Consider the following 25,919-nt stretch of genomic DNA (forward strand, 5'->3'; position numbering starts at 1 on the left):
TTGAACTAAGGTTATTATCTTAAGTAACCCTAACCCTCCTCGAGCTTTCATCAGATCAACTTCAAAGTCACTGAGTGTCATCTTGACTCCCTGGAGATTCAAACTGATGATGGCAACTACTGAGAAATATTAGTATTTACTCAAAAATAACAAAGGAAACATTTAAAGAAAGTATTAATTGTGCAATACCTGAAATTCTGAATAATGGAAATTCCACCAGTGCAAAGATGGAAAATAAAAACGGAGCCGAGTCAGTTTTACATTACATTATAGCTTATGCTTTTATCCAAAGCGTCTTACAATAAGGGCATTCAACGTCGAGGGTACAAACCCAGAACAACAAGAATCAAGAAAGAACAATTTCTTCAAAAATAAAGCAAAACTACAAAGTGCTATAAGTAAGTGCCATTTATCACATCATTGCATTCTGTAGCATAGGGTCTGACCCCTTCATGCACCTGTATCTGCAATGTTCTACCTATGTATACATGTTTTATGTATGTCGGTTAAGTGTATAAGCTACTGGATGACCTCAATTTCCCACAAGATTAATAAAGTATCCATCTATCTATCTATCTATCTTGAAGTGCTACTAAATTTGACCCATGTAGTGTATCAAAGGGTTAGGCTGAAAGAATAACACTTTTGTTTGTGACTTACTATACTATTTAACTCCACCCAAGCTTTATAAGAAATAACACTTCAAAATATTCCTGAGAGAAGACTTCCTCGTTTGTCGGTTTCCTTTCATGTCACCATGTCAGTGCTCGCGGATTCCTTTGATTCCTGAGCAGATCTATTAGTGTGTATGTAGCGATAGTTATAGCCTAAAGGAAGTGAGCCTCGTTTACATAGATAGATAGATGGATACTTTATTAATCCCGTGGGAAATTCAGATCATCCAGTAGCTTGTACACTTAACATATCACTGACATACAAACATAAATCACATACGGAGAACAAATTTACAGATTTCAAATTAATAACTTTAATTTGATATACATAAAAAATTGGTCTGATACAGGTTGTCATTCCATCCAGGCTGTCTCATAAAAGCCTGTCACAAAAAAACAAAACATCAACAGGAACAGATTGACGGGAACACGCACGAGAGCTCCGACGTCATCTCCAGAGACCCGCCCCCAGTTTCCTCTCCACCAATGAGAGCGACCGGGGCGTGAGCGAGAGTCTATTTACGTGGAGGCGGCGGCGCGTGTGAGTCATCGCCGCTCAGCCACCCGTCGTCTCTCCAGCTGAACCCGGTCTCCTCCAGCGCTTCACAGGATTGAGATGTCACACTTCAGGTTCTCCACAGCGCTGAAGCAGTTGTCCGAAGCCGGCCTCACGCGTCCCCTGCCCGGCTGCGGTGGAAGGAGCTGGTTCGCGACCCGCCGCTGCTGCTCCGGCGCCGCTGATGCCCGGGCTGCGTCCTCCCGGCTGAAGGTGCTCCGCGGAGCCGCCGCCTCCTCCGCCTCCTACCGGCCGGCGCTCCGCTCCGCGCCCTGCGCCTCCCAGCGCCGCTCGTACTGCGTGAAGACGGAGGGCAGCGTGGAGGCGGACGAGCAGCTGAAGAAAGATGGTGACGCCGACAAGTAGGTGTTTCTAGCACTTTCTCTTCCTGGGGGGGCAAACTGTTTGACGCCACGACGGGCTGGTGCGGGTTCGACGAGTTCTGACGCACTACAGGCCCGTTTTATATATACAGTGCGTGATACGGGCGACCGGATGTAACGTGCCGGGCCAACGTTATAGCAGGATATAGCTGGTTAACAACACACAGACACACACACTTGGTGCTCACGGACACACGTGTGTAATGTACAGTGAGCGAACTGTAATGGCCGGATAGCAGCAGCTTGTTCACTGGCTTCGTTCCATGAAGCTACAAACGCGAGACTCCTTCATCTTCTTCACCTTCTTCACAGGAACTTGATCAAAGTTGCGGTTCCTCCTCACGTGACCTCAGGTGGTCAACGGGTTCCTATAGACATCAGCGGTGCGGCAGTTAGAAGGTGACACGTGGGGGTCAGGGATCAGGTGCAAGGTTAAAACATCCTCGAGTCTAAACCTCCCGTGCATATTGGATTTCCCTCATTTTTGCTGGTGGTTGTCAGAATGATTAATGGAGACACTGGTTTTCCACTGGTTTCCACTGTGACCTTCCGCTGTCAGTGAAGGTGAGCGGGCTGCCTGTGGAGGACTCTCTGTCCCGTTCAGTAATCAGACTATCAAGAATCAAGATCTTCTCTGAAGCGTGTGTGTGTGTGGTTCCACAGGGTTCACGTGACAGTACAGAATAAAGTACGGCAAATATAATACTTACTTTCTACTCAAATGTATCCACAGTAGTTTTAAATGTGTTTTTTTCCATGCAAACAGTTTGTGGATGTTTGCCATGGGCCATTTTTCTAATGCACGGTGAATCTAGGTGATCCTCATCTGCCAGTTAGCTGTCTGTACTGTACTGTTTCCTTCTGGAAGGAGTTTCCATGATCTCAGTGCAGCTGAAACTACCGGGCTGTTTCCTGCCCTAGAAGTGAGGACACACAAGGACGATGTTGACACATGGACTGGGAGGACAGGGTTTACTTTTACTTTTTACAAGGAACACAGCATTTACATTGACAGGGTCCCCTCAGGGTCAGACTCTTTCCCGCCTCTAATAGCACCTCTCCAGTGGGGGGAACGCAATGAGACGTGGCATACCGTGTTGTTTCTGTCATAGGTCCCACCTACCCCCCCCCCTATCCCGCCAGCATTTTGCACACAAATACCTGAAGAGCTCAATTTCCACACTCTCCAGGATCAGATTCGGTACAGGTTCCAGGTACTTGCAGGAATAGCTATCGACTTAAAAACACAGTCAAGGGGCATCATGAGTATTCGGGCAAGTGAGGCCACTCAGAGAAAAGAAGAACCAACCACCGAACTGTCACAGCCTAGTTAGAAGTTCCAGTGAGGGGAGGCCCCATGCAGCAGGTCAAATTCTTGCAGTAGATGATGGCTTTGAGTCGGAATGCTGCTTCCCTCTGATCCTGCAGCTCCACATGCGTCAGAGACCTCAATGGATCAGTGCAACATAAACATCTGTGCATCGAGCTTGATATACGTTAAATATAAGAGGTAAACCTATTGTTACCTGACAATAATAGACATGTTCAGACACTGACACTTGGATTGGAAACTTTCTGTTGTCAATACTAGGCCCTACGCTGTGTTATCCATGGGTCAGATTTTAGCTTGATACATGCGACGAGAATGTAGAGAGAAGAGAAAACACCTCTTGTCAAAGCTAGGCTCTCAAAACAAACGCACGAGGGCCGACTTTTCCTTGACTCGCTCGATAACTTCTCGTTTATCGTCTCTGCATCACAAGTGTGTGTCTCTCCACCTCTGTAGCCATCGTTTCCCTCGATGCAAATTAAATAATTTCCATGTTTTTAGTAAAGTCCTGCTAGGGACAGAGACAGTGGCTTTTTTTCTGACCACTTTATTTATTAACTGCTCTTTGGACGTGAAGAGCTGAATAACAAAGTGTTTTAGAAACCACGTACCAGCTCTTTCTCGAACTGGTGTTTTTTTCCCTACGTTAGCCAAGTAATGAGAGCTCAACATGCTGCATCTGCATATCTGGAGTATCCATTAAGTTTGTTTACCTGTGTTTTGCTGTTTCGGTTTCAGAATGACTCCTATTCACAGTGTTTTTGCAAATGTCAGTCTTGTACTGGTTCACACCCATAGATTAGATTCAATAGAACTTTATTCATCAACACATCCGGGAATTACTGTTATTATCATTTAGCCTGAGATACGAATGTACGTTATCAGTAGCAGGTTTGGCTGGATGTGAGCATAAAGATATCAAAACACACAAATGTTTTGATACATGGGGCAAACAGAAAGTGAAAGACAGTTTATCTTAAGCTCTAATTCCTTACCAAAATTAAACCTGGTGTAAAGTTACTGATGTGACAATACACCAGGTTTAATAAAGACAAATCTGCGCTGGATGACACAGCACTCACACATTTAAAATGACACATTTCAGTCAACTTTTATTAGCCCTTGAGTTCATGTTCTCACTGCATTTCCTACATTTTCTGTGAACATATGCAGGATATTGCTATATTTGGCAATATGTATTATATCGTACTGTATAGGAGTATATCGTGACATATTGTACATGACATCAACACATGTGACCCGTGTATTTTGATGTATTTCGAATCCCAATTCATGCGTCTACGTTGAAGCTAAGCCATAGGTCCAATGGCGTTGTGTGTGTGTGTGTGTGAGCGTGAGCGTGAGCGTGTGAGCGTGAGCGTGTGAGCGTGTGAGCGTGTGTGTGAGCGTGTGTGAGTGAGTGTGAGTGAGTGAGTGTGTGTGAGTGTGTGTGAGTGAGTGAGTGTGTGTGAGTGTGTGAGTGTGAGTGTGAGTGTGAGTGTGTGAGTGTGAGTGTGTGAGTGTGTGAGTGTGTGAGTGTGTGAGTGTGTGTGTGTGAGTGTGTGTGTGTGAGTGTGTGAGTGTGAGTGTGTGAGTGTGTGAGTGTGTGTGTGTGTGAGTGTGTGTGTGTGTGTGAGTGTGTGTGAGTGAGTGAGTGTGTGTGAGTGTGTGAGTGTGAGTGTGAGTGTGAGTGTGTGAGTGTGAGTGTGTGAGTGTGTGAGTGTGTGAGTGTGTGAGTGTGAGTGTGTGAGTGTGAGTGTGTGTGTGTGTGTGTGTGTGTGTGTGTGTGTGTGTGTGTGTGTGTGTGTGTGTGTGTGTGTGTGTGTGTGTGTGTGTGTGTGTGTGTGTGTGTGTGTGTGTGTGTGTGTGTGTGTGTGTGTGTGTGTGTGTGTGAGGTCTCTGTTTACTTTAGAACAATGGCAAGTGTTATCAACAAATCCCAATTCCTAATTTCCCTCATTGTTTTGCAGTTTCTGCACAAAGTGCTATCATGGGGCCCTTGTACGTTTTAGAGCAGAAAGTAAAAACAACAACAACACACTCCTGTTATAGACACACACATTAATAACGTACAATACCTTTTAATTGAGGTGCACAAGTAGTATTTTGTCTTATCTAAATTCTCCACACAATTATCTATCTCGTATTCAACACGTTAATATGCCGTGATGCAGATCACAGCAGTTTGCTGGCTGCCCTGTGACTCTGTAGTGCACCTGTTGTACCTGTTGACTCTGCAGAATAGAAGTGCTCTTTTAGTGACAGATGCTTGGCCAAGAACTGTCCCTTTTAATCACCCATGCCTGACAGACAGCATTTTGAGTGGATCTTGGTTTGTTTGCTCATGTTCAGTTGCCGTTACCCTGGTTGTATGTGGAGTGTTTACTCTGGGGAACAGATGTTCCAATGAGATGCAGGGACGAGGTGATGAAGCCAGGAAGGAGGTGCAGACGGAATCCTGGAATTCCAAATGTCCAACGTGGCCAAACTACAAGTCTGCCATGATTTGATTTAATGGTTGTAATGGATTGCTCTCTTGTTTATTTAATGTAATTCACAATCTAGGATGCTGGGATGGGACTGTGAATCTGGGATCAATCTGAAATTGCAGGGTTACTGCTAGGAATGGAACGAAAAGGACTTTAGTCTGATAATCAGGCTTTCTTATCCCCACAGCTGCAACATGTGGCTACTTGTGAAAATACGTTTTCCATAAAGCAGCGTTCCAAAAACTGCTGCTTGCTCCGTCCATGAGATCTTCAAACAACAGGGGTGTAAAAACAATCCAGCCCTGATTTGACAAACAGAATCTGAACAGTGCCGATCTTGCTGCAGTGTCATGGCCAGTGTGTGAACAAGCTGTGATGTTGGCTTTATTAATCCAAGAGCGACGGAGGGCTGGGCAGGGGAAAGACCAGGGAATTCCTGGAATTTAGAACCCAGGCTCACACTGCTGCAGACACTGAGTTGACACGTAGTTGTGTAACGCTTCATCCTGTTCTTATCCTTTTATTTTGGTCCATAACTTGCTAGGTGCACAAACTGTTTAATAACGGCCTTTCCCAACGCAGTGGTATAAATAGAGCCAAACAGTTTCTCCTTAAAAAATGCAGTGAAACCAGTGAACAAAGCCCGGGACAGCTCTCTGAATTAAACTAGCTATGCCTGCATGTCCGGGACATTTAGCAGCTGGACGCCTCAAAAGCACAGCTGTTGGTTGAAATCTGCATTTAAACTTATTGTGTTCCCTAGACGGTGTATCTTTATTCACTGTAGTCGATATTGAATAAATCGGATCAGGGTGGCTGTCGTTTAATTCATCCCAATGTTTTTTAACCTGATTAGCTTCAGGTCCATGGTTTATAGAAACGTAACAGTGCCTGGAGGGAGGCCTGTCAACAGGAAGGTAATTAGTTTGTTCATGCATAATGAAGGCTTTGACCTCTTCATTGTACACACACACACCTCTGGGGCTAATGCTTACACTTGGATAACATATTTCCAATATGTGTCACTGAAATACCTCACTAATGTGATAAGACTGTATCAGCAGCTACAGATAAGCGTGTTTGCTCTGGCAGGGCAGATGGGAATGGGCTCAATTGTGGCTCGTGCTAAAGGCCAGTACTCCCGTTACTTTAATTTACTTTTTCCTTCTCCTCTACTTTGTTTACACTCCGCTGCGAATGCTCTGTAGTCGCTTTTAGCAAAGTGCTTTTAGCTGAGGTGACTTCGCTGTGCTGGAGGTGCTCAGTCTTACACCTGTGTCTCTCTACCACCTCTCTAACCTAGAAAAAGACCTGCAGCCGTCCTGCCCAGTCTGGAGGATTTGCTCTTCCACACGGTCGCAGAAGGTCAAGAGACGATTCCCGCTCATAAATTCCTCACAGTAAGTTTCTCTTCAGTTTGGTTGTTCATTCATTAAGTACATTCATGCACACTATCTGGCCAAATACCACGGAACTACACAAGCATGAATGTGTCTTTGGTTTTGATTGTTACTCGACAGAACCTGGCAAAAGTTTGTGAATGTCTCCATATTTCACCCTGTTCCTGAACTAAATGATTTCATGTTTCTGAAGAAGTTAAAGCATAAAACAATAAAGTAATTAGACTTTTTTGCTTTATAACTTTAGAATACATGTGTGACTCCTTCAGCAGCTGAACACACTTTCTTCTATGGAAATGATAATTTGATCAGAAAGTTTATTAACACACGTTCATTGCAAAACACTTTTGGAGTTTCAGGGTTGCAAAAACTTTAAATGGTGCTGTGGCTTTTTGTCAGAGCTGTTCCTACATTTTCCATATTAGCTTATTGATATTGACATATTCTTACTTTAATTTGCTCAATTTAGGCACTTAAGGCCACAGGGCTTCGCACTGGAGATCCCCGGCTGAAGGAATGTATGGACACCATTAAAGAAACTCTAAGGAACACAACAGATGGCGTAACTCTGGACAGGCACCTATTCAAGAAGTAAGTCTCGTCCTGTGTGAAAGTTTTAACTCCATCTTCTACACCTGCCATGGTGGCTTTTTATCACATTTACCAAGTACATGTGCTCCCTTCAACTTGAAGTTTGATGACTATATTTTTGAAGGTGCAAATTCAAACATACTAAAGTATGTAATTTGCATGTTGCGTCAACGCAAAAGAAATATTCATCAAACAGCATCTTTTGTGTGATTTGTACAGGAAACTCGATGAATGTGATCCCTCTCTTTCAAGAATTATATCGATGTATGTGAAAGAAGATTTACCAGATGCCACCTACTTGTGGTGACGTCAGAGACGCTAGTGGCTAGTTATGAATCACGTTTCAATAATATGCCCCGTCCATCGCTCCCCTGTCTTCTGCTAATTCAGGGTTTAAAGTGAAAAAGCGGTGCCACACACGTAGAAGACACCGAAGTGTTTAAGTCCACAAAACACTTTAGCAGTTTCAGGGGTAAACAGTGTTGCAGCCAAATCGAAAATATAATTGATGGTGACCACTTCTTCAAATGTAAAAAATCATCAGAAAATAATTTACTCCGTGTTTTAAGCCTAAATGTCCGCGGTGATCCACACGCCAACGCTAAAAAGGCTTAGACACACGGGAGAAGAGGTATTTACGGCCGTAACATTTGAATACACTAAAACCTGAACCTTTAAATTGTCTTTAAGTTCCCACAGTTAGCTCTGTGGAATTATCATAATTCACCCTCTAGATTTGCCCTGGATTTCCTATGCTATGTGGTCAAACGATGAATGTTTTACGATGACGCGTCTTCGTCATGCATCCCTGATAACATTCATAGAAGTTTGTCAGACTTCAGGCTTGCAATCTCGGTTGACAAACTTTTCCTGTATCTGCATGCAGTCACAATATTTTTGCATGCTATCTGTGGTTTTGTTCATCAGGTGTGTCCAGAGCAACATTGTCCTGCTCACTCAGGCCTTCCGCAAGAAGTTCGTCATCCCAGACTTCCCGTCCTTCACCACCCTTATTGATGAGCTGTATGAGACCGCCAAAAACCTCAATGAAGGACAGGTGTGTCCTTAGATCCGCGACTCTTTTGTTTTTTATTCTCTGCCAGTGCATCATAAGTATTATTTAGCTCATTCATGTCCATCAATCTGCATTCAGCTCGAGTCAAAGGTGTAGATCAGTGGCTGCGTTCTGAAAGTCCAAATAAACTCCTGTCCTGACCACCGTTCCTTGACCTCCATGGAATACGTCACAGGGTCAAGGAAAGATGGGAAGGAGAAGCCTTGAGGAGTTAGGAAAGGAGAACAACGGTTCAGAGGAAATCCAACTCCACTAACATCTGAAAAAATGCATCATACAATAGAAATATCTTAATCATTGAACTCTTCCAGTCATCAATCGGCTGTGCAGAGGTGAAAGACACAAAGCATCAAACAGAGGCTTTGTCCTTTCTAACCCTCAGATGAAGAGTCGACCTCTGTCAGTCTTCTCGTTGTGTTTTGTCTCAGTATTAGATTTCCTCTGAAACGTGAGTCTCAGCAGACGTCAGCAGTGAACCAATGCTGATCAGACACTCTCTCCACCACCTCGCCTCTCTTTCAGGTCGCAGACTACATTCCACAGCTTGCCAAGTTCAGCCCTGACCTGTGGGCCGTCTCTCTTTGCACAGTGGACGGACAGAGGTGAGACAATACATAATTCTGAGTTAATAACTAATTATCATTCCCCTAAACTCAGTGCACTAGCCACTGTGCAGGTGTGTAAACAGTCCTGTATTTCCTCATAACGACAGAACACCAGGAGACACTTATCTCATATGTAGAGTAATGATGTCCACATGTGTTTGGATCAACCTGTTCTCTGATACGTAGCTGTAAAATTCCATTGAACCCATTTAATTGTTATGTGAGGGTTACAGAGGAAGTCATAAAGATGAGATTAGCACTGAACAAACAGCGTGGTCATCCTGCACTCTGAAGTTGATTGTTTTCCATGAATACTCCTCCATCACTCTCACTCATCAAGTCAATCTCCTCGATACGTCCTCACTCGGACTTCTATGTTTTATAATCAGAGACGCTGCAGCTGCTTTGGCTGCGGGGGGGGTGGATAACTTATCTTTTGTCTTTTGTAGACACACAGTAGGAGACACCAAGGTCCCTTTCTGTATGCAGTCCTGTGTCAAGCCCCTGAAATACGCTGTGGCTGTCCATGACCACGGCACAGAGTACGTGCACAGCTTCATCGGGAAGGAGCCCAGCGGCCTGCGCTTCAACAAGCTCTTCCTGGATGAAGATGGTGAGATGCCAGACTTTCCCTTTTCTTCATTGTTACTTGTTCCCGTGGAAAAACTTCAGCTCATACACAGTTTCCCTCGAAATGTCGACCTGATGAACCTTGATAACAGAATGTGTCTGGTGCCTGGTCAACAGAGGGCTGTTCCTATTTTCGCACAATAACATTGTTGGTAACTGACAAATGTGGATATTGCTATAGGCTTCATTCAGATAGTGCTCACCCACGGTCTAGCTCTGGCATCAGAGAAGAGAGAGAGAGAGAGAGAATCTGTCCGGCTGTGACCGAGCTGCCAGGGGAGTGAGTCAGATTAGTAGAAAGCTTTTCTTTTCTTTTTTTTAATCGGCAATGTAAAAATAAATGTGGTCGGCTTAACCTGAACATGGCTGCACAGCACATGGATTATGCAATATCATTACTTGCAGTAATATTTATATATTTATGGGACATTCTAGTTTGATATGAAGCAACCATCGGGGTCAAAGTGGCTCCAGGTTATATCAGAGGAGACGTTGTAGTTGAACTTGAACTTGAGAGGGAGGAAGTGAGCCCCCCCCCACCCAGGATCAGTTATGGAATTGAGAGGCAGCTGCTATGTTAAGGTTTAACTATCCATGGGAGGAGGGGGGCATGTCTCAAGTCTCATAGCGTCAACAACTGACGGATGATTAACTGGATTGTAAGATTTCACCAATTTTCCTCCAGATGAACATAAACGACCTTGTCTCCTCGGTAGCTGATCAATGAGCCCCCCCCCCCAGTCATGTTTGAAACATGAATCCAGTCGAGCTAGAAAAACTGAAATATCTTCTCTTGTTGAAACACACCACAGGATCTGTTACAGAGCCTCTGTAAATGCCAGAGATCTGTTTTCATTACACAGCAAACACCACTGCTACAAGTTACATTACTGGGATATAATCTATCATATCTCGAGTCAATGTGTGTATTTGATTGTTGCTGTTTGATCTGCGTATATAGACATAAAAAAAGGAAACTCAACATTTACACTTTGCTCCTGCACAGAGTGTTAACCCGACCTCTTGTTCTGCAGATAAGCCTCACAACCCCATGGTGAATGCTGGAGCTATCGTTTGTACTTCACTGATAAAGGTAAAAGCAACACCACTCTGTCTCCCTTCATGTGTGTTATTCATTTCCAGTGTGTGTGTGTGTCATTTGTGTGTCTTCAATACCTGGAATGGTGGGTATCAATGAGCTGTTTTATTGTGAAGATAGAATTAAGGTTAACACACTGTAAACATTGGTAGTAGATAAGGCTTCAATTTGTTTGAATGGAATGAAATCTCCAGATATTTATGACTCTTGACTCCGCTCGAAGTATTTCCAGGTCACAACCTGAGTCCGCTGCCCATGTGTCTTGTTGTGGTGATTAAGACTTGTGCTAATCCTTCCTGAAGGGTAATTAGCCTGAGAAGTGCGCACATTGTCACTGACCCTGCTGAAAATAACCCGCACAGGGAGCGAGTGGAATGCAGGTGCACGCACACCGGCAGCAGTTTGGACTTCTTTTTGTGTAACTCAGTGTGAAGACAGAACAAAATCGTAATACTCGATCTCCTCACGTACTTTAACCAGCGCTAGCAGTGAACCATTTGCACTAATACACACCTACAAACACGCACAAGAGCTGTGTGTAAACACCGTTGCTCTGTGGCAGCTCTGTTCCCCCACAGCTTTTTATTTATGTCCTAAAATAAGCTTCTTCTTACTTTTTTAAAGAATAAATTACCGACACATTTTCTGTTAAGTGCTGCAAAATTGTGTTAAGTTCATGGACTGGGTTTTGACTCCAGCTTTTTCTCTGGAGGTGACCTTTCTGGAGGATTTTGAACTCCATAGTTTGACAAAAGAAATAATAATCAAAGCTTATGATTATTAATTTTCAATTGGCATGACACTATGCAATCTTTAGAGAGGAAATATTCAGAGTAGTTAGACTTTGAATGCCTTGTACATATTAGATTGTAAACAGATCAGCTCTGATACAAGTCTCTGGATGAGGGACCTGTGTGTTTTCAGTTTTCATGTTTTGCTGAAATCATTTTCTTTTTAAAACCTTTTTTTGGTGCTTTTTATGAATTAATACTTTGCAAACACAAGCTTATTTAACCTGAGTTGTGTCTTTACCGAGTTGTTTCTGTTGACAGGGAAATTCAAATTCTTTGAGACAGTTGAATTAGTAAGTGGAGGTTGTTCTCTAAATTCCAACGAGGAGCCAGCTGAGTAAATCGTTCTTCATCTAAACACGGTTGTTTCTGAAGTTGCTTTCACCAAAGTTAATTTTTAACCGAATTGCTATAAGTTCCCTTTCTGCAGTGCTGCAGAATCTATTCTGGTGGAGCAAGAGATTAATGAATAATCCATTGAAGGACTAATAACCGTGTGAAGCCCCTTTGTCTTGTAGTGTCTCACTAAACATATATTGGTCGTATCAATGCACTCAGGGACTTGCCAGGAAGAAAATACTGTTTCAAATAGTCCCTCTCGTCCCCGTCAGACTCAAACAGTTGTCCATATTAATACTTGGGACACAAAGGAGAATTATTACTCTCTGTATTCTAAGTGCTGTAGCATAAATACGCACTATAATTGAGAAAAAGTCAGCTTGAGGAAACATTGTGCCTCGACTCTGAGTATTCTTGTAGCCGTCAACTTTGAGAAATCAGAAATTACAAAATCCTCCGTCCATGTTTCACAGCTGATCGGCCAGTTGTCAATAATGAGGAAGGACGTTAAGAGTGAATTCTTGTGAATTAAATACTTCACAAAAGTGATCACAGAGATGAGTTAATAAGATGGCTTCTCAAGAAAATACCTTTTTTTATACCATATCCAAAGTTTCATTTTGATGTACTGTTAAAGGATGCATCATAGCGTCATGTGACCAATGCAGCTTCCCTCAGATCTACATAACGATTTAGTGTTGCTTTAAGCACATTAAGGATCGTCTGCCCCCATCTTTACTGTTGTACTTCACTCCCTTGATTCTCATCAACTACATTTTCATCCGGCACCAAAAAAACTTTATGTGCCGAGGCAGCAAGACAAAGTTAGCGACCAACTGAGGACACAGTCGAGCATTAAGCAGCTAAACATCCAGATATTTCAGGCCAAAGAAAAGTCACTAAACATTCCTAACACTCTTCCTACTCAACATTAATGTTAATGTTACTTCCTAGGTCCTCCACCCGTAGTTCCTATTCCATACACGTTTTTCTGTAACACATGATGCAGATTGTAGAATTTGCGCAGCATGAATCGAACCCAGAACAGATCTTAAGATGTGTGTCTGTGTCCACATCCGCTCATCACTGTGAATAGTGTGTCAATGTGTTATTATTATGATTATTATTCATTATTGAAGCACAAATGTGAAGCTATTGGTCAGGTTGCCCCATGTTGACCTGGATGGGAATGGGATGGTTGTTACACGGTGCTTGAAGGCTACATGTTGTTGCTGTTCTTGTATGTTGTTGCATATTTTCCAGACTTAGGAACTGTGGGAAATAATGACTGCTGCTGCAGGTCAAATGACGTTGGTAATTTTTTCTTCCTTTTCCATATCTATCTCCTCGCATTCCCCCCCGTCCCCTGTCCCCTTAAACCTACCCCTTCTCTCTTCCTCCTCCAATCAGCTCTGTAGAAACCCCATTCTAGTGACTCTTTAACACCTCCATCAGTGTCGCCTGTTTTTTTTTCTTCTGCACAGTAAAGTGTACAACTTGAAATGTGCGTCAGTAACACATGAAGCATTAGCCCCTTTTTTTTTTTGTGTAAAGTTAAAAAATCCATCCACAACATGAACAGTTCAGTATTTTTTTGCTATAGCACTCAAAATGTGCATGCGTGTCCATTTTTCTGTTGCTGTGTTTTTCTTTGTGGAATATCAGAATCAGAATTTATTTATTGCCAAGTAGGTTTACACCTACCTGGAATTTTCTTTGGTATAAAGGTGCATACAATGAACATAAAACATAAAAACACACTAAGTAATTCACATAAGAAAAAAACTAATAACTATATATAAAACAAAACACAAATATATACAAGATATAAAAGTTAAATAAAAAGTAAAATGCACATGGCACATATGCAGCATCATCTGGCTTGTGACTTGATTTAAAATAAACTGAGCTACAAGCTGTGAGTCGTACTTTGAGAGGAAGAACCTTCCTCCCTCTTCTCCCTCTGCACCATTGTTTTGGCCAACAGACTCGTGTTGACCTAAAGTTGATGTATATCCTGAAACACACACACACACGCACACCTGCATTATGATAAACCCATAATACAAACTTACATGCAGAAACCAATATCTATTCACAGTCACATTATAAATAAACACACACATTTCAATAGGTGCATTTGGATTTTCACTCTTACATGTGATACAATCGTGAAACTGATAATTGGAATCAGTGAGATGTAATGGTCAGACATGTTTTTCCTTAACTGGCTAATCTGGTAATTCACGACATGTCTACTAAACTCCTCTTTCACTCCAAAAGACGTCCCTCTTATAACCTATTTGCCAGCCAATCTTATTAATATTTTTATTTACCTGTATAATTCCTTGGCTAAGCTCATGATTTTATCCGTAATAAAATCTATTCACATCTTCTAATTCTGTAGTTTTAATTTGTCAGCAGTAGTGTTCTCATTCTAGAGTAACCTTTGTGATGCTGTGCTTGTCCTCTGGAGCGTTTCCAGATGAAACTAACTGTGAAATCTTCTGTTCTGTCCTCAGCAAAGTGAAGGCAACGCAGAAAAGTTTGACTATGTAAGTACACGAAGTGTGTTAGCACTGAAGTTGGACGTAATTTGCTTTGTGAAAGGGACCAGTAATATATATATATATAAATATTCATGATAAATGCGTTATGTACTTGTGCTGACTAAAGCTCTATTGTTTTCTTTTTCAAACTTTTGCCGCTGTGGCCCGGTCCTAACTCACACACACATTGTTCACAAGGGAAAACTGATTATACTCATTATAAATATTTATTTGTCAGCACCATTGTTAACACTTGCTGTGCTCTAATTTGTCTCTCTCAAAGGTCACACCTGCTATTATGAGTGTCCAAATACGTTCACTCTGACAATTATTAAGTGCCTGGATGATGCAAACAAAAGGGTCAAACAAAAGTTGAGAGTGAAACGGTTCACACAAGAAAATAAAAACGTTAATTTAGTCAAGTGAGCAAAGCAGCCAGTGGCATGGTCTCATTTTGCAATCATCGTTTCTAAAGAAAGTCTAACGTGTATATTGTTTACTATTGGTATGTAGTATGGAATGGGTTCACTGCTATCGTAGATTATAATTTGTCCACTTACAATTTTCCTTCTTACTATGAACCCCTGCTCATCATCTTCTCCTAACTCTTCCACTTCTTTCTCTCCAGGTCATGAACTTTCTGAAAAAGATGGCAGGAAATGAATATGTGGGCTTCAGCAATGCCACGTGAGTTTTTAATTTAACTGAAAATCGAACAGAAAACCTTATGTACTGTAATCTGTGTAATATGTGCTCTCGAACACCAGCCTTGTCATACAGCCTAAACAAAAGAGACGTCACATGGCTTGGAATTATACGCAGTCACCAAATTCATGAACCAGTTAGAATATGATAAAGAGGCTTGTTGTTCACCAGTGACAGGTGAGAGTGATGGAGCTGTCAGTCAAGCACAGGCTCCAGGCACAAATTGGGAAATGTGACAATGTGTGTTGAGCCCAGAACAGAGAGCAGTTTAACTTGTTGTTGATGTTTCCTAAGCCTCTTATTACACCGTCTGTTTATAGATTACATATTTCTACATTTACACACACGAACACCAGCTAGTGTTTGACTCCTAACCTCAGCAGCAGAAGCTAGAGATCAAACATGATGTCTATTCCTGTTCTTAAAAGCAGTTTTCCACTCATTACTGTTGAACGATGCTCACAGCAGGAGTTGTGTTTTTGTTTTCAGAGGACTTAAACGTCTGTGCTGCAAAGGTTCAAGTGCATGTGCATGATTTATGATGACAACATGTTCTAACAATGTTTCTGGGAAAAGACCAGCCTCATGTTACATCACATGATATCACAAGCTCATGTACTGTACACACGAGGGCAGTGGGTGATGGAATTCCAACACACAAGAGAAAACACACACACACACCCACACCCACACGCACACCCACACACACACCCTGGTGGTATTAATTCTTCCTCTGTGTAATGGGTGTGCTCTGCTCTCTCTCTGTGGCAGATTCCAGTCTGAGCGTGAGTCAGGAGACAGGAACTTCGCCATTGGATACTACCTGAAAGAAAAAAAGGTTCGACCCTGGATGAGTCATGAATAATAACTCTGAGTATTTCTCTGCCACAAACAGCTGAAGAGCAAAACAAGATGAAACTGCTATTAAATCATTAAATGCAATTACCCACACGGAGCAGTTCATTAGTTTAGATGACACTTTCAGATTAGTCTGAGGGCAGAGGAGAATTTCAGATTGAATTCTTACATCTCTAAGGTTTCCAAGTCATTACTCCATGCATACAGCCTCATTCATAACTAATAACTTAATGTTTGTAACTGTTGTGTTTCCTCTGCAGTGTTTCCCAGAGGGAGTAGACATGACCACTGTGCTGGACCTGTACTTCCAAGTGAGTGGATCACTATTACTACTTTCATAGAATCACTCTTCCTGGCAGAATATTTTGTGTATATATATATATATATATATACCTCCACAATCAAAAGGGCAGTACTGACATGCACTGTCCTTTGTGTGAACCCCAGCTGTGCTCCATTGAGGTGACCTGTGAGAGCGCCTCCGTCATGGCGGCCACGCTGGCAAACGGTGGCATCTGCCCAATCACAGGGGAGCGTGTCCTGAGCCCCGAGGCCGTGAGGAACACCCTGAGTCTGATGCACTCCTGTGGCATGTACGACTTCTCTGGGCAGTTTGCATTCCATGTGAGTAGAAGACACAATTGCACAAGACGGCAAACAACAGCTGATCGAGTTGTCTGTCTGTCTGTGTGTCTCTGTTTGTCTCACTTAAAACCATTTACGTGTTATATACGTCCTCACTGAACTTGCACAATGTATAAGCATTTTATAGCTATATAATGGAAGTTTGATAAATTGGATGGAGATTATACTGAGATATTTATTGATATTATCATATAATGAAGTAATGAATTGACAACTCGGCTCTGACAACCACAAACATCAGAGACAGGAACTGCAGCATATTTAGATGAACTGATCATGTATCATGGTGTAGTTCTAAAACATAGCTCACATACAGGGGGTGGAGGGGGGGGGGATTCATCAGCACCATATTGTTGACACACACACCTGCTCTCCCGTTATGTAACACGTCCGTTTTCCCTGCTGCAGGTCGGTCTGCCTGCCAAGTCGGGAGTGTCGGGGGGGATCCTGCTGGTCGTGCCCAACGTCATGGGCATTATGTGCTGGTCGCCTCCACTGGACTCAGTGGGCAACTCAGTCAGAGGAATACAGTTCTGCACGGTATGTACCGATAAGACATCAGATCACAGCGTGTACTTGATATTCAGTTGGCTTCAAGGAAATAAGTGTTTGTACACAAGCCATAAGAAAACCTTTACAGAAAAACCCTTAAATTACTGCATTTATCTTTCTGATGGTATCTGTGATGGTTTCCATTCCAGGACCTTGTGGAGCTTTTCAACTTCCACAACTACGACAACCTGAGACACTGTGCCAAGAAGCACGACCCTCGCAGAGAAGGAGGTGACCTGCAGGTAAGGACGCACAACAAGGGGGGGGGGACAGCAGCTCATATTTCTTCCACCAGAAAGATCACTGCGACACACCTTCTCCAAGAATGTGGGGGGAGCTGAGCTTAGCACTGATGCGTAGCTGTGGCTGATCATATATTTAACTCCATACTGTGCATTACACCTAAAGGGAAAAACACATAGCGTCAGACGAAAAGCAAAACAGGACAAAACTCGTAACCTTCTGTCTTTTAAATTCTTGTGGACGTCCCCAGGCAGGTGTTCTTCTAGACAAACTCATAATGAACATTGCCTTCTTGTCGGGTCCTTTTTTAAAGTGGAGGGATACTTTACACTAAGCAGCTGGCATTAGAGGCAAAATTCAAAATCAAATTGTTATAAAACAGTTAATGTGATTTTCACCCTCTCACTTTGGTGCATCTGCTCAGTTTGAAACCCATGCAGATGGAAAGTGTTTGTTTTTTCCCCGCTCGGTTCTTTCAAAATATGCAAACCACACAAATACCACACACACACACACACACACACACACACACACAGGAAGACTGAGACTAATTTGTTATTCGTGTCGATTGAAACAGCAGCACGTCTTCGGACCCCTGGATTACGAGAGCCTCCAACGGGAGCTCGCTCTGAAAGCCCCTCTTTGGAAAAAGGTGTCTCCCACTGAGTCGCACCAGGACAGCTCCACCACTGTAGTCTATAGAATGGACACTGTCAGCGAGTGACTCAAAAGCACAGAGGACGCCCACTTGTCCCACTCACCCCCACCTCTCGCAGCAACATCACCATCATCTCTCCCGGCCCTTTAATATTTATAAATAACTTAAATTGTTTTATTGAGGATTATTTATTGCTTGTGACGGAGTTACTGTGTGGACGGACGGGGACGTTTCTTTTGTTTGTGTTTATGATGGGGGGGGGTGGGTGGGATGAGTCACTGTTTGTTTATTCTACTCTGAATTCCACATGAACTCGTGGCCTCCACCTGCTCGTTGCCTCAGTGCGTAGGAGCTGATGTGCATCGTGCAGGTTGTGCTTGTGTTTCTTCTCACCCCCTTTTTTATTGCTGGTGTTTATCTGACAGAATCTATTTTGAAATATAGTTTAATGGTTGATATGACTGTGTTTGAATGTGTAGACTCATAATCTTCATTCATGCATTCAGACTACTGTCTTTAAATGACTGCTTGCTGTAGCTCACACTCAGGCCCAACAATCTAGTGATAAGCACGTGTACAGATTGCGATGAACTGTAGGTGATGATCAAAATGTTTAAATGTTTAAATGTTTGCTTGACTACTTATGGAACGCTATAGGTCAAAGGAGAATCCTGTTAATATATCAGTTAGATGTGACCTTATGGGCGCGAGTGCCTCAGCTAAGATTCTCATTTTAAATAAGAGGAAAAATCAGCTTTGAATTCTGAAGGGATTGAGTTAGAGGTGTCTCTTGTTCTCAGTGAACTGAATCATTAGAATCAGTTCATAAGAATCACACAAATTGAATTTGGTTCATTTCTGTCTAAACACATATACTTCCTGGTGCGGGGGCGCCGGCCAATGGGAAGAGAATGTGGGTCCTCAAGGTGTTGGCAGCCATGAGACCTGAGGCTGCTCTTTTATTGGTTATTGGTTAAGTTGTCACGGGACACTCACACTTTTATTTACAGCCAATAGGTATTGATGTACGTTTTTTTTTAATTTTATTTTAAATCTAATGGGAGTGGTTGACCCTAAAGTTGCCACAGTCACAATGAGGATGGGCATCTTGTGTGTTTGTTGAGTCTGGCTTTGTTTATTTATTTCGGTGTTGATACAATACACCAGCAAAAACCGGTTTGCTCAACCAAAAAGCTGAGGACAGAGAGAGAGAGAGAGAGAGCTGAGATGACAGAAACGATAACAGGCAGATTTATTGCTCTTTTCAGAGACTTGCTGGACTTGATTGTCCTGATTCTCTCTGGACGCCTGCAGCAGCTGAGCGGCTCTTCAGTGTGTTTGTGCGTTTGGCTGCCATTTCTGAATATAATGTGTGAAAACACTCGGAAACACAAGAACTGAGTGGAGCTGTGGTTTCCGGCGAGGTGTTGGTTCAACCTCCCGTCACGGCCGCAGCAGACGCCACCGGGTGCAGGTTGACGGCGGCGTTTATCTCGGCTGCATTCCAGAACCATCACAGAATGTTTGCACTCGCAAAATATGCTTGTGTTTAATCAGGATGCCTTAGTTTGAAAAACAAAACCACAAGCCATGATGTATATGTCGACCAAAGGGTGTTCCTTGCCTCTCGCTCGACGTCAGCTGGGATTGGCTCCAGCAAACCCCCCCCCCCCACACACACACACACACACACACACACACACACACGAGGATAGGTTGTTTTGTAAATGTAAGAGTGAATGTGTTTCAAAACAGCTGGATGAGAAAAGAGCTTTTCAGGTCCTTTTTTAAATCATGATTTTTAAATTAGACTTAAACAAAACACAAATGTTTATGTCTCCAAAGTAAAAAAAAAAAAAAAATTGAAGGCGCAGAACGTCATGTATGATGTTGGTAAATATATACAGTACTGCTTTTTAAAGTTCTCAGTGTTCCTATAAAGTTATATATTGTCAAAACCTCTCTTGATAGACACGATTCTCTGAGCTTCTAAATGTGCACGGAGGCAAATGAATGAATGAATGTTTGCTTTGTGTCAGAATGTTTGGTGAATGAACACTTCAGACGTTCCTAATTCATATCGTCCCCTCCAGGAAGTAGAAATACTTGCATATGAATGTCATGTCAGCAGATGCCTTAGATGTCCCTCTCTGGTGAGACTGTTCGGGGGGGCAGTTTTATATCTATTGAAACTGTACAGTCGGTGTGTGTGTGTCGGTGTGTGTGTGTGGTGTTTCTCAAGGGGCTGACTTGAGCTCTAAGCTGCTGGAGCCTGCACTGCCCCAGGTTACTTTTATTCATGTCGTCAATTTGCAGAAGTCAATATTTATTATCAAATTATTTAAGGTAATGGACTTCTGTTATTGTGTGTAGGCGTTCAGAAGAAGCCCCTGTCCTCCACCTACAGTGTTTCCTGCAGTGCACGATGTGTTGAGTGTGTTGCACACGTTGTGGGATCTCGTTGTTTGTGTTGAGGTTTGCAGTGGACTCGGGAAAGCACTGACATTAGTACGAGTAGGACAGTGGCCTTATTCGTTAAAGTTATAATCCTTAAGATTTGTTTCGTATTGGAAAGTATTTATTTGACAACATGTCTGACGGTGGCTTTTATCCTGCTGTGGTTAGAATGCTGCTTCCTTGGCTGTGCGTCGTGATAGCCAGGTTTTTATTCTGCTTTAACCAAATATGTATAGGGTGTGACCCCCCCCCCCACACACACAGGGGCAGCAGACATATCATGTGGCGGCAGCACGTGGTTATAAAAAGCAGTCAGGAGTGTGTGTATATTGTGACATTTGGGTTGAGAATGTTTTATTTTAGAATGTGCGTTTCACATCAGTGTTGTCTGCTTACTTTGTGAGTGGTTGGGGGGGGGGCAGGTTCTACAGGCCCTTGACCTTCTTGCAGGATTGGCTTATCTGATCTGCTCCACTCTGAATCTCTGAAACTGACAAACTGCTGTTACTTGGTGAAGAAGAAGAAAAAGGGCCAATGAACTGTTTTACTTGAAGTCTGAAATCATTCACACTGGATTCGCTCCTGTAAATGTGATTATTACTCTGCAATCAAACCAATCACAGACGGGCTTTTAAATGCTGGGTGTTCTCCATTGATGTCATATTTTGTGTTTGTAATATTCTTTCTCTTTTTTTTTATGATTTTTGCTAATTGTCTTTTTGATCCCATGTAATCAGTTTTGAATTGGTTTGATTTGTGTCTTTTATCTTTGTTGATTTGTGTCATGGACATATACGTTTTTGTTGATATTTGAATTTACATTTAAAGACACTATCATTGCAATATGGTGACCTTGGAATTGTAAGGTTCTCTAATGTCACGGTCAAATATGAGATGAGTTTTAAACCAGTTCACTTTGCCATTGTTGAGATTAAGAAAATACATATTTAACAGATGTGTAACATTGGAACCATTCAAAGCCGTTCCCAGACCTACAGTAGATGAATCATTACAGTTCCAAGCTCATGACTGATGATTGTCAAACGTCTCTATGTGTTGATTTCATTTGTGTCCACATCCTTGTAATTCTTTGAGTGAAGTCTTCATCAACCCATGAACTGTCCTGTCTGCCCGGGGCTAGAGATGTCGTAAACATAACAACTCGTCTTCCTCACATTTCCTTCTGGTTGTGATGGACGGGCAGACAAGCCAGTGATGTGTTTCCTCGGTGTCCTTTTGTATAAAGTCCAATAAAGCAGTGGTATCGAACATCTCCTGCTCTGTGCCCACAACTGTTCTTGAACCACATCCGCCTCTTCTGTGTTTAGGGTCTCATTCGATGTCCCTCTCTGGGTTAGAAGCATTCATTCAAGTAATTCTCAGTGTGTTTTAAGTTGTGTATTGAGGCCAACAAGATGTATTATAACGTTAATTGAAGCATAAACTTTTGTTAGGTTTGTGAACTATCACTCAGGGTTTAGTTTTCTCGATGTTCCTCACGTTGTGCCACACGAGACTCACCTTTCAGGTTGAACAGAGTGTTCCCAGCTCGAAACACGTCTCAGGTGGTTTTACGACCTGCGTCTGAAAGAGGTGCAGGAATATTTTACTCCTGCGCCAGAGACACATTCATGTCTCACACTTCTTTTGTGTTTTATATTAAGAATAACATATTTTTAAGTTACTCCTAGTTGTCATATAAGCTCACACACACTGATTCCCCTGAACAGAGAAGGTGGGAGGATCCACCTCATGTCACTGAGCCTGGTTTGTACAGACAGCTGCTAGGTGAAGAGTAAATATAAGGAGCGTTTTAAACACCGTGCAGTCGAGGAGTTTAAACTCACCACACCAGTCTCTGGTGTTGACACAGTTCCACTCTCACAACCACTGGCTCTGGAAGCTCGTCTAAACCAATAGAAGTTTGTGTGTTGTGTTGAGTTGTGTGGTAGCTTTATTCTTCAGTCCTTCCTGTTTCTGTAATTTCTTTGAGAGGTTCCATCAGTAGAGATCAGCAGAGACCAGACTTTCAGAGGGAGACATGTTGCTCTTAAAGATTTTACAGCATTTAGAAGGTGTTCATCTTATTTCCCTCGTAAACACTAAGGTCTTCATTTTATTTCTGCTCTCCTGTTGCAACTGGGGATGTTGCATTCGCCACATGTGCGGAAATAATATATAAATTAAATATATATTTATTGCCAGCTTTAGTCCAGTGACAAAAAGACTATCTTACGGAGTTCTTTCACCTGCAGCTTATCGGTCGTTATATTCAACAGTTTCCACGATTTCTGGGATTTACTCCTTGAAAACTGAATCAAACTTCTTTCATCCAGAAGTGCGTGTCCATCGTCCGACCTTGTTACACTTCACAAACTCTTTCTGATTGATTCCTTGTTTGATGGTAAGTTCCACCTGAAGCGGGGACCTGTCTTCCTCATGTTCAGTCGCAGTTCTGAAATCTCCCTGAAATGAGAGAAGACAAAAATGACATTAGTGGTGTGAGTCTGCGCCTTCTTCAAATGTTGTGTGTCTGTCTCCATGTCTGTCCAAAGGTCAAGTCTGTGATCAACCTGCTGTTCGCTGCCTACACTGGAGACGTGTCCGCCCTGAGGAGGTGAGCAGCTCACACACTCACTTTGACATTTGTTAATGAATCAGGTGTGTTTTTGTGTAGGATGTTATTAAAAATGTTTGTTGGAATGTTAATTAAGTGCATGGTATTTGTGTGTCTGTGTATGTGTGTGTGTGTAGGTTTGCACTGTCAGCTATGGACATGGAGCAGAGGGACTACGACTCGAGGACGGCCCTCCACGTGGCCTCAGCTGAAGGTAACGTGGTCTCCACTCATATTACTGTCGTCTCACGATAATGTGCCTCACACACACACACCAGTTAATGATAATATAATATGATAAATAATAGAGAGGTATTTCCCACCATTTGATGCCATATAATAAGTGACATCCTGTTATGAGTTTTTCAGATATCTTCACACAGAACTATAGAAATGACCTCATCCAGGGGAAACAAGTCAAATTTACAGTCCCGACAGAAACAAATGTACACACACAAAGGTCCAGAACATCATAATAACCACCTCATGATGCAGTGTAATACTGACATATTATCATAATGACATGTTTCCCACGTGTACTCCACATCCAGGGCACACGGAGGTGGTCCGCTTCCTGCTGGAGGCTTGTAAAGTGAACCCAGTTCCCATCGACCGGTGAGTCTGGACTCGCTCTCCTCACTTTGCTCCTGTTTGAAATATAATCTTCATCTCATCCATCATTTTGTGTTTCTGCTCCATTAGAAAATACTTTTTAAGGTTCATTTCTTTGTGTTCGTTCCATGAGGACACGTGAAAATCGACACTTTGAACTGAGACGTATATAATCTATGTAATATATCATCTTAGAGCTTTATTAGATTTGACATCAGAGGACAGTCACACGCCCAGCAGGGAGGAGACTGATGATCTTGTCTAGAGTTAAATACAATCCAGTTATGAATCACTTCATATACTTCTCATTTGAATGCATAACCCCGGTTTTCTTTGCACAGATGGGGCAACACACCGATGGACGAGGCCGTGCACTTCGGCCACCACGATGTCGTGACCATGCTGAAGGACAACTACGACCGATACAGCCCCCCCGCCGGGGCCGATGAGAAGGCGAGCGTGGAGAAGAGCCTGGACAGTTTGCTGTAGGCCGGCCGCACCCCCTCTGCTACACGCCCGGCTCCCCCCCCCCTCCTCCTCCCTGCTCCTCTGGAGTAACCTCGTTCACCAGCGCTCAGACTTTTTGCCAACGTGCGGTGACCTGTAGCCGTGCTTCGCTTTCCGGGACCTCTGTCATGTGACGTGTGTGGTTTGTGTGAGTGAGCGTCTGATCAATGCACCTGAGACCAATAATACAATATCTAAATATCAGTGTTTACAGCATAATGCTCACGTAATCTGTCACACTTTTGTTAGTTTAGTTACAGTAAAGCTTCTGTTTATACTGGTTATATAATGGTAATATATCGTTTTGTGAGCCAGTGAGGTGTTTGGAAGTGATGCTCTAGATTGTATGACGTGTCTCTGTTTGTGTAAAGATGTAAAAAGCACCAGGCGTCAGGCGACTGCTGCAGTTGTGTTCCCGTCTGATCTCCTTGTACGTGATGTTCTCCTGACGGCTGCGAGGAGCAGCAGCTTTCACGAAGCTTCACTTCTGATCTGAAGTCACAAAGATTATATTCTGAATGTAGGATACACTTGCAACAGGAGCAGAGTGTATTTATCTCACAAAAAAAACGTGTAAAATTAAATTTAGATGTAAGAGAGTGTTATTTGTTGCACTTTAGATAAAGGCACAGTGATTTCTCTATTTTTTCTACATATTACGTGTACATGTTCAGATGTGTGTGTGTATATATATATACTCTTAAGTGACAAATTGCATACATAAGCACAATCGAACACATTAAAAATATCACCATTAAAATGAAAACAATAGTATTTTTTTAAGTATCGAGGTAATTTTATGATGTCACATTTACGATGGATCAAAGTGAAGTAAACTGATTAATCCCTCGCTCCCAGTTCAAATGTCTTTCAGACGCTGGTGTCATGTGACAGAACATAGACGCCACCAGTTCACAACAATCCAAGAATTTACTACTTTCTTTTCTGACAGTACACACATGAATACACAACCAGGAGAGGACATGGAATCCTCACGTCTTACTGGGCTGTCCCTGACTGACCTCCAGAGCCAGAGGGATTATTAATCATGCTTTTTTCAGAAATGTCCACATCAGTGAGTGATTCATCCTCTGGGGACCATGCAATCCTGCTAACAGCTGGGATGTTTAAGGACTGGCCTATGGTTGCATAGAGCCGTGCAGCTAGCGCCACTAAAGTTAACACAATAAAATGTGTTATGACTGAGAACATAGGAGAAGTAGCCTGTAGTCTTAAGATCCATTCATACAGGTTCTGTTCAGAAAGACGACTTCTAGACTCTCACTCATAATTCTGGTGTGTATTTGAATTGCTGTTGGGGTCAGGGGTCAGGTCAATCCTATTTATTAGATCAGCTGTTAATGTGTCTAGATAAAAACAGGGTTTCATTTTAACAGGAAGCTTCAGCTCACTATGATTCATGGTGTGTGTGTGTTTGTTTGTGTGTCAGCTACAACTGATTACAATCAACAGGTTAACCACAGTTCTGATTTCAGTAGATGTAAAATGATATGCAGACCTTTTTAAATAAATGTTTCCCCTCTATATAATCGA

The 25,919-nt window shown here is 42.5% G+C and overlaps 1 protein-coding gene across 4 annotated transcripts; it reads left to right on the top strand.

Annotated features, from left to right (window-relative positions):
- The first annotated feature begins 1,223 nt into the window (after positions 1-1,223).
- glsb (glutaminase b) lies at positions 1,224-25,915 on the top strand. 4 transcript variants are annotated; one of them, XM_053439076.1, is made up of 18 exons: positions 1,224-1,592; positions 6,736-6,832; positions 7,302-7,423; positions 8,351-8,480; positions 9,021-9,100; positions 9,553-9,716; positions 10,768-10,826; positions 14,485-14,517; positions 15,140-15,198; positions 15,988-16,054; positions 16,335-16,385; positions 16,522-16,698; positions 17,128-17,259; positions 17,421-17,513; positions 23,185-23,246; positions 23,384-23,460; positions 23,798-23,861; positions 24,200-25,915. In XM_053439076.1, the coding sequence occupies exons 1-18, from the start codon at positions 1,291-1,293 to the stop codon at positions 24,345-24,347; spliced, it is 1,917 nt and encodes a 638-aa protein (XP_053295051.1). In that variant the 5' UTR covers positions 1,224-1,290; the 3' UTR covers positions 24,348-25,915. The 4 variants fall into 4 exon arrangements, with proteins under 4 accessions (XP_053295051.1, XP_053295053.1, XP_053295052.1 ...); XM_053439078.1 differs by lacking the exons at positions 23,185-23,246; positions 23,384-23,460; positions 23,798-23,861; positions 24,200-25,915 and adding an exon at positions 18,095-21,902 and having other exon boundaries at positions 1,225-1,592; XM_053439077.1 differs by lacking the exons at positions 23,185-23,246; positions 23,384-23,460; positions 23,798-23,861; positions 24,200-25,915 and adding an exon at positions 18,092-21,902 and having other exon boundaries at positions 1,226-1,592.
- Positions 25,916-25,919: the final 4 nt, after the last annotated feature.

This window comes from Pleuronectes platessa, chromosome 14 (genome assembly GCF_947347685.1).
Source record: "Pleuronectes platessa chromosome 14, fPlePla1.1, whole genome shotgun sequence".
In the NCBI taxonomy this organism is placed as follows: Eukaryota; Metazoa; Chordata; class Actinopteri; order Pleuronectiformes; family Pleuronectidae; genus Pleuronectes; species Pleuronectes platessa.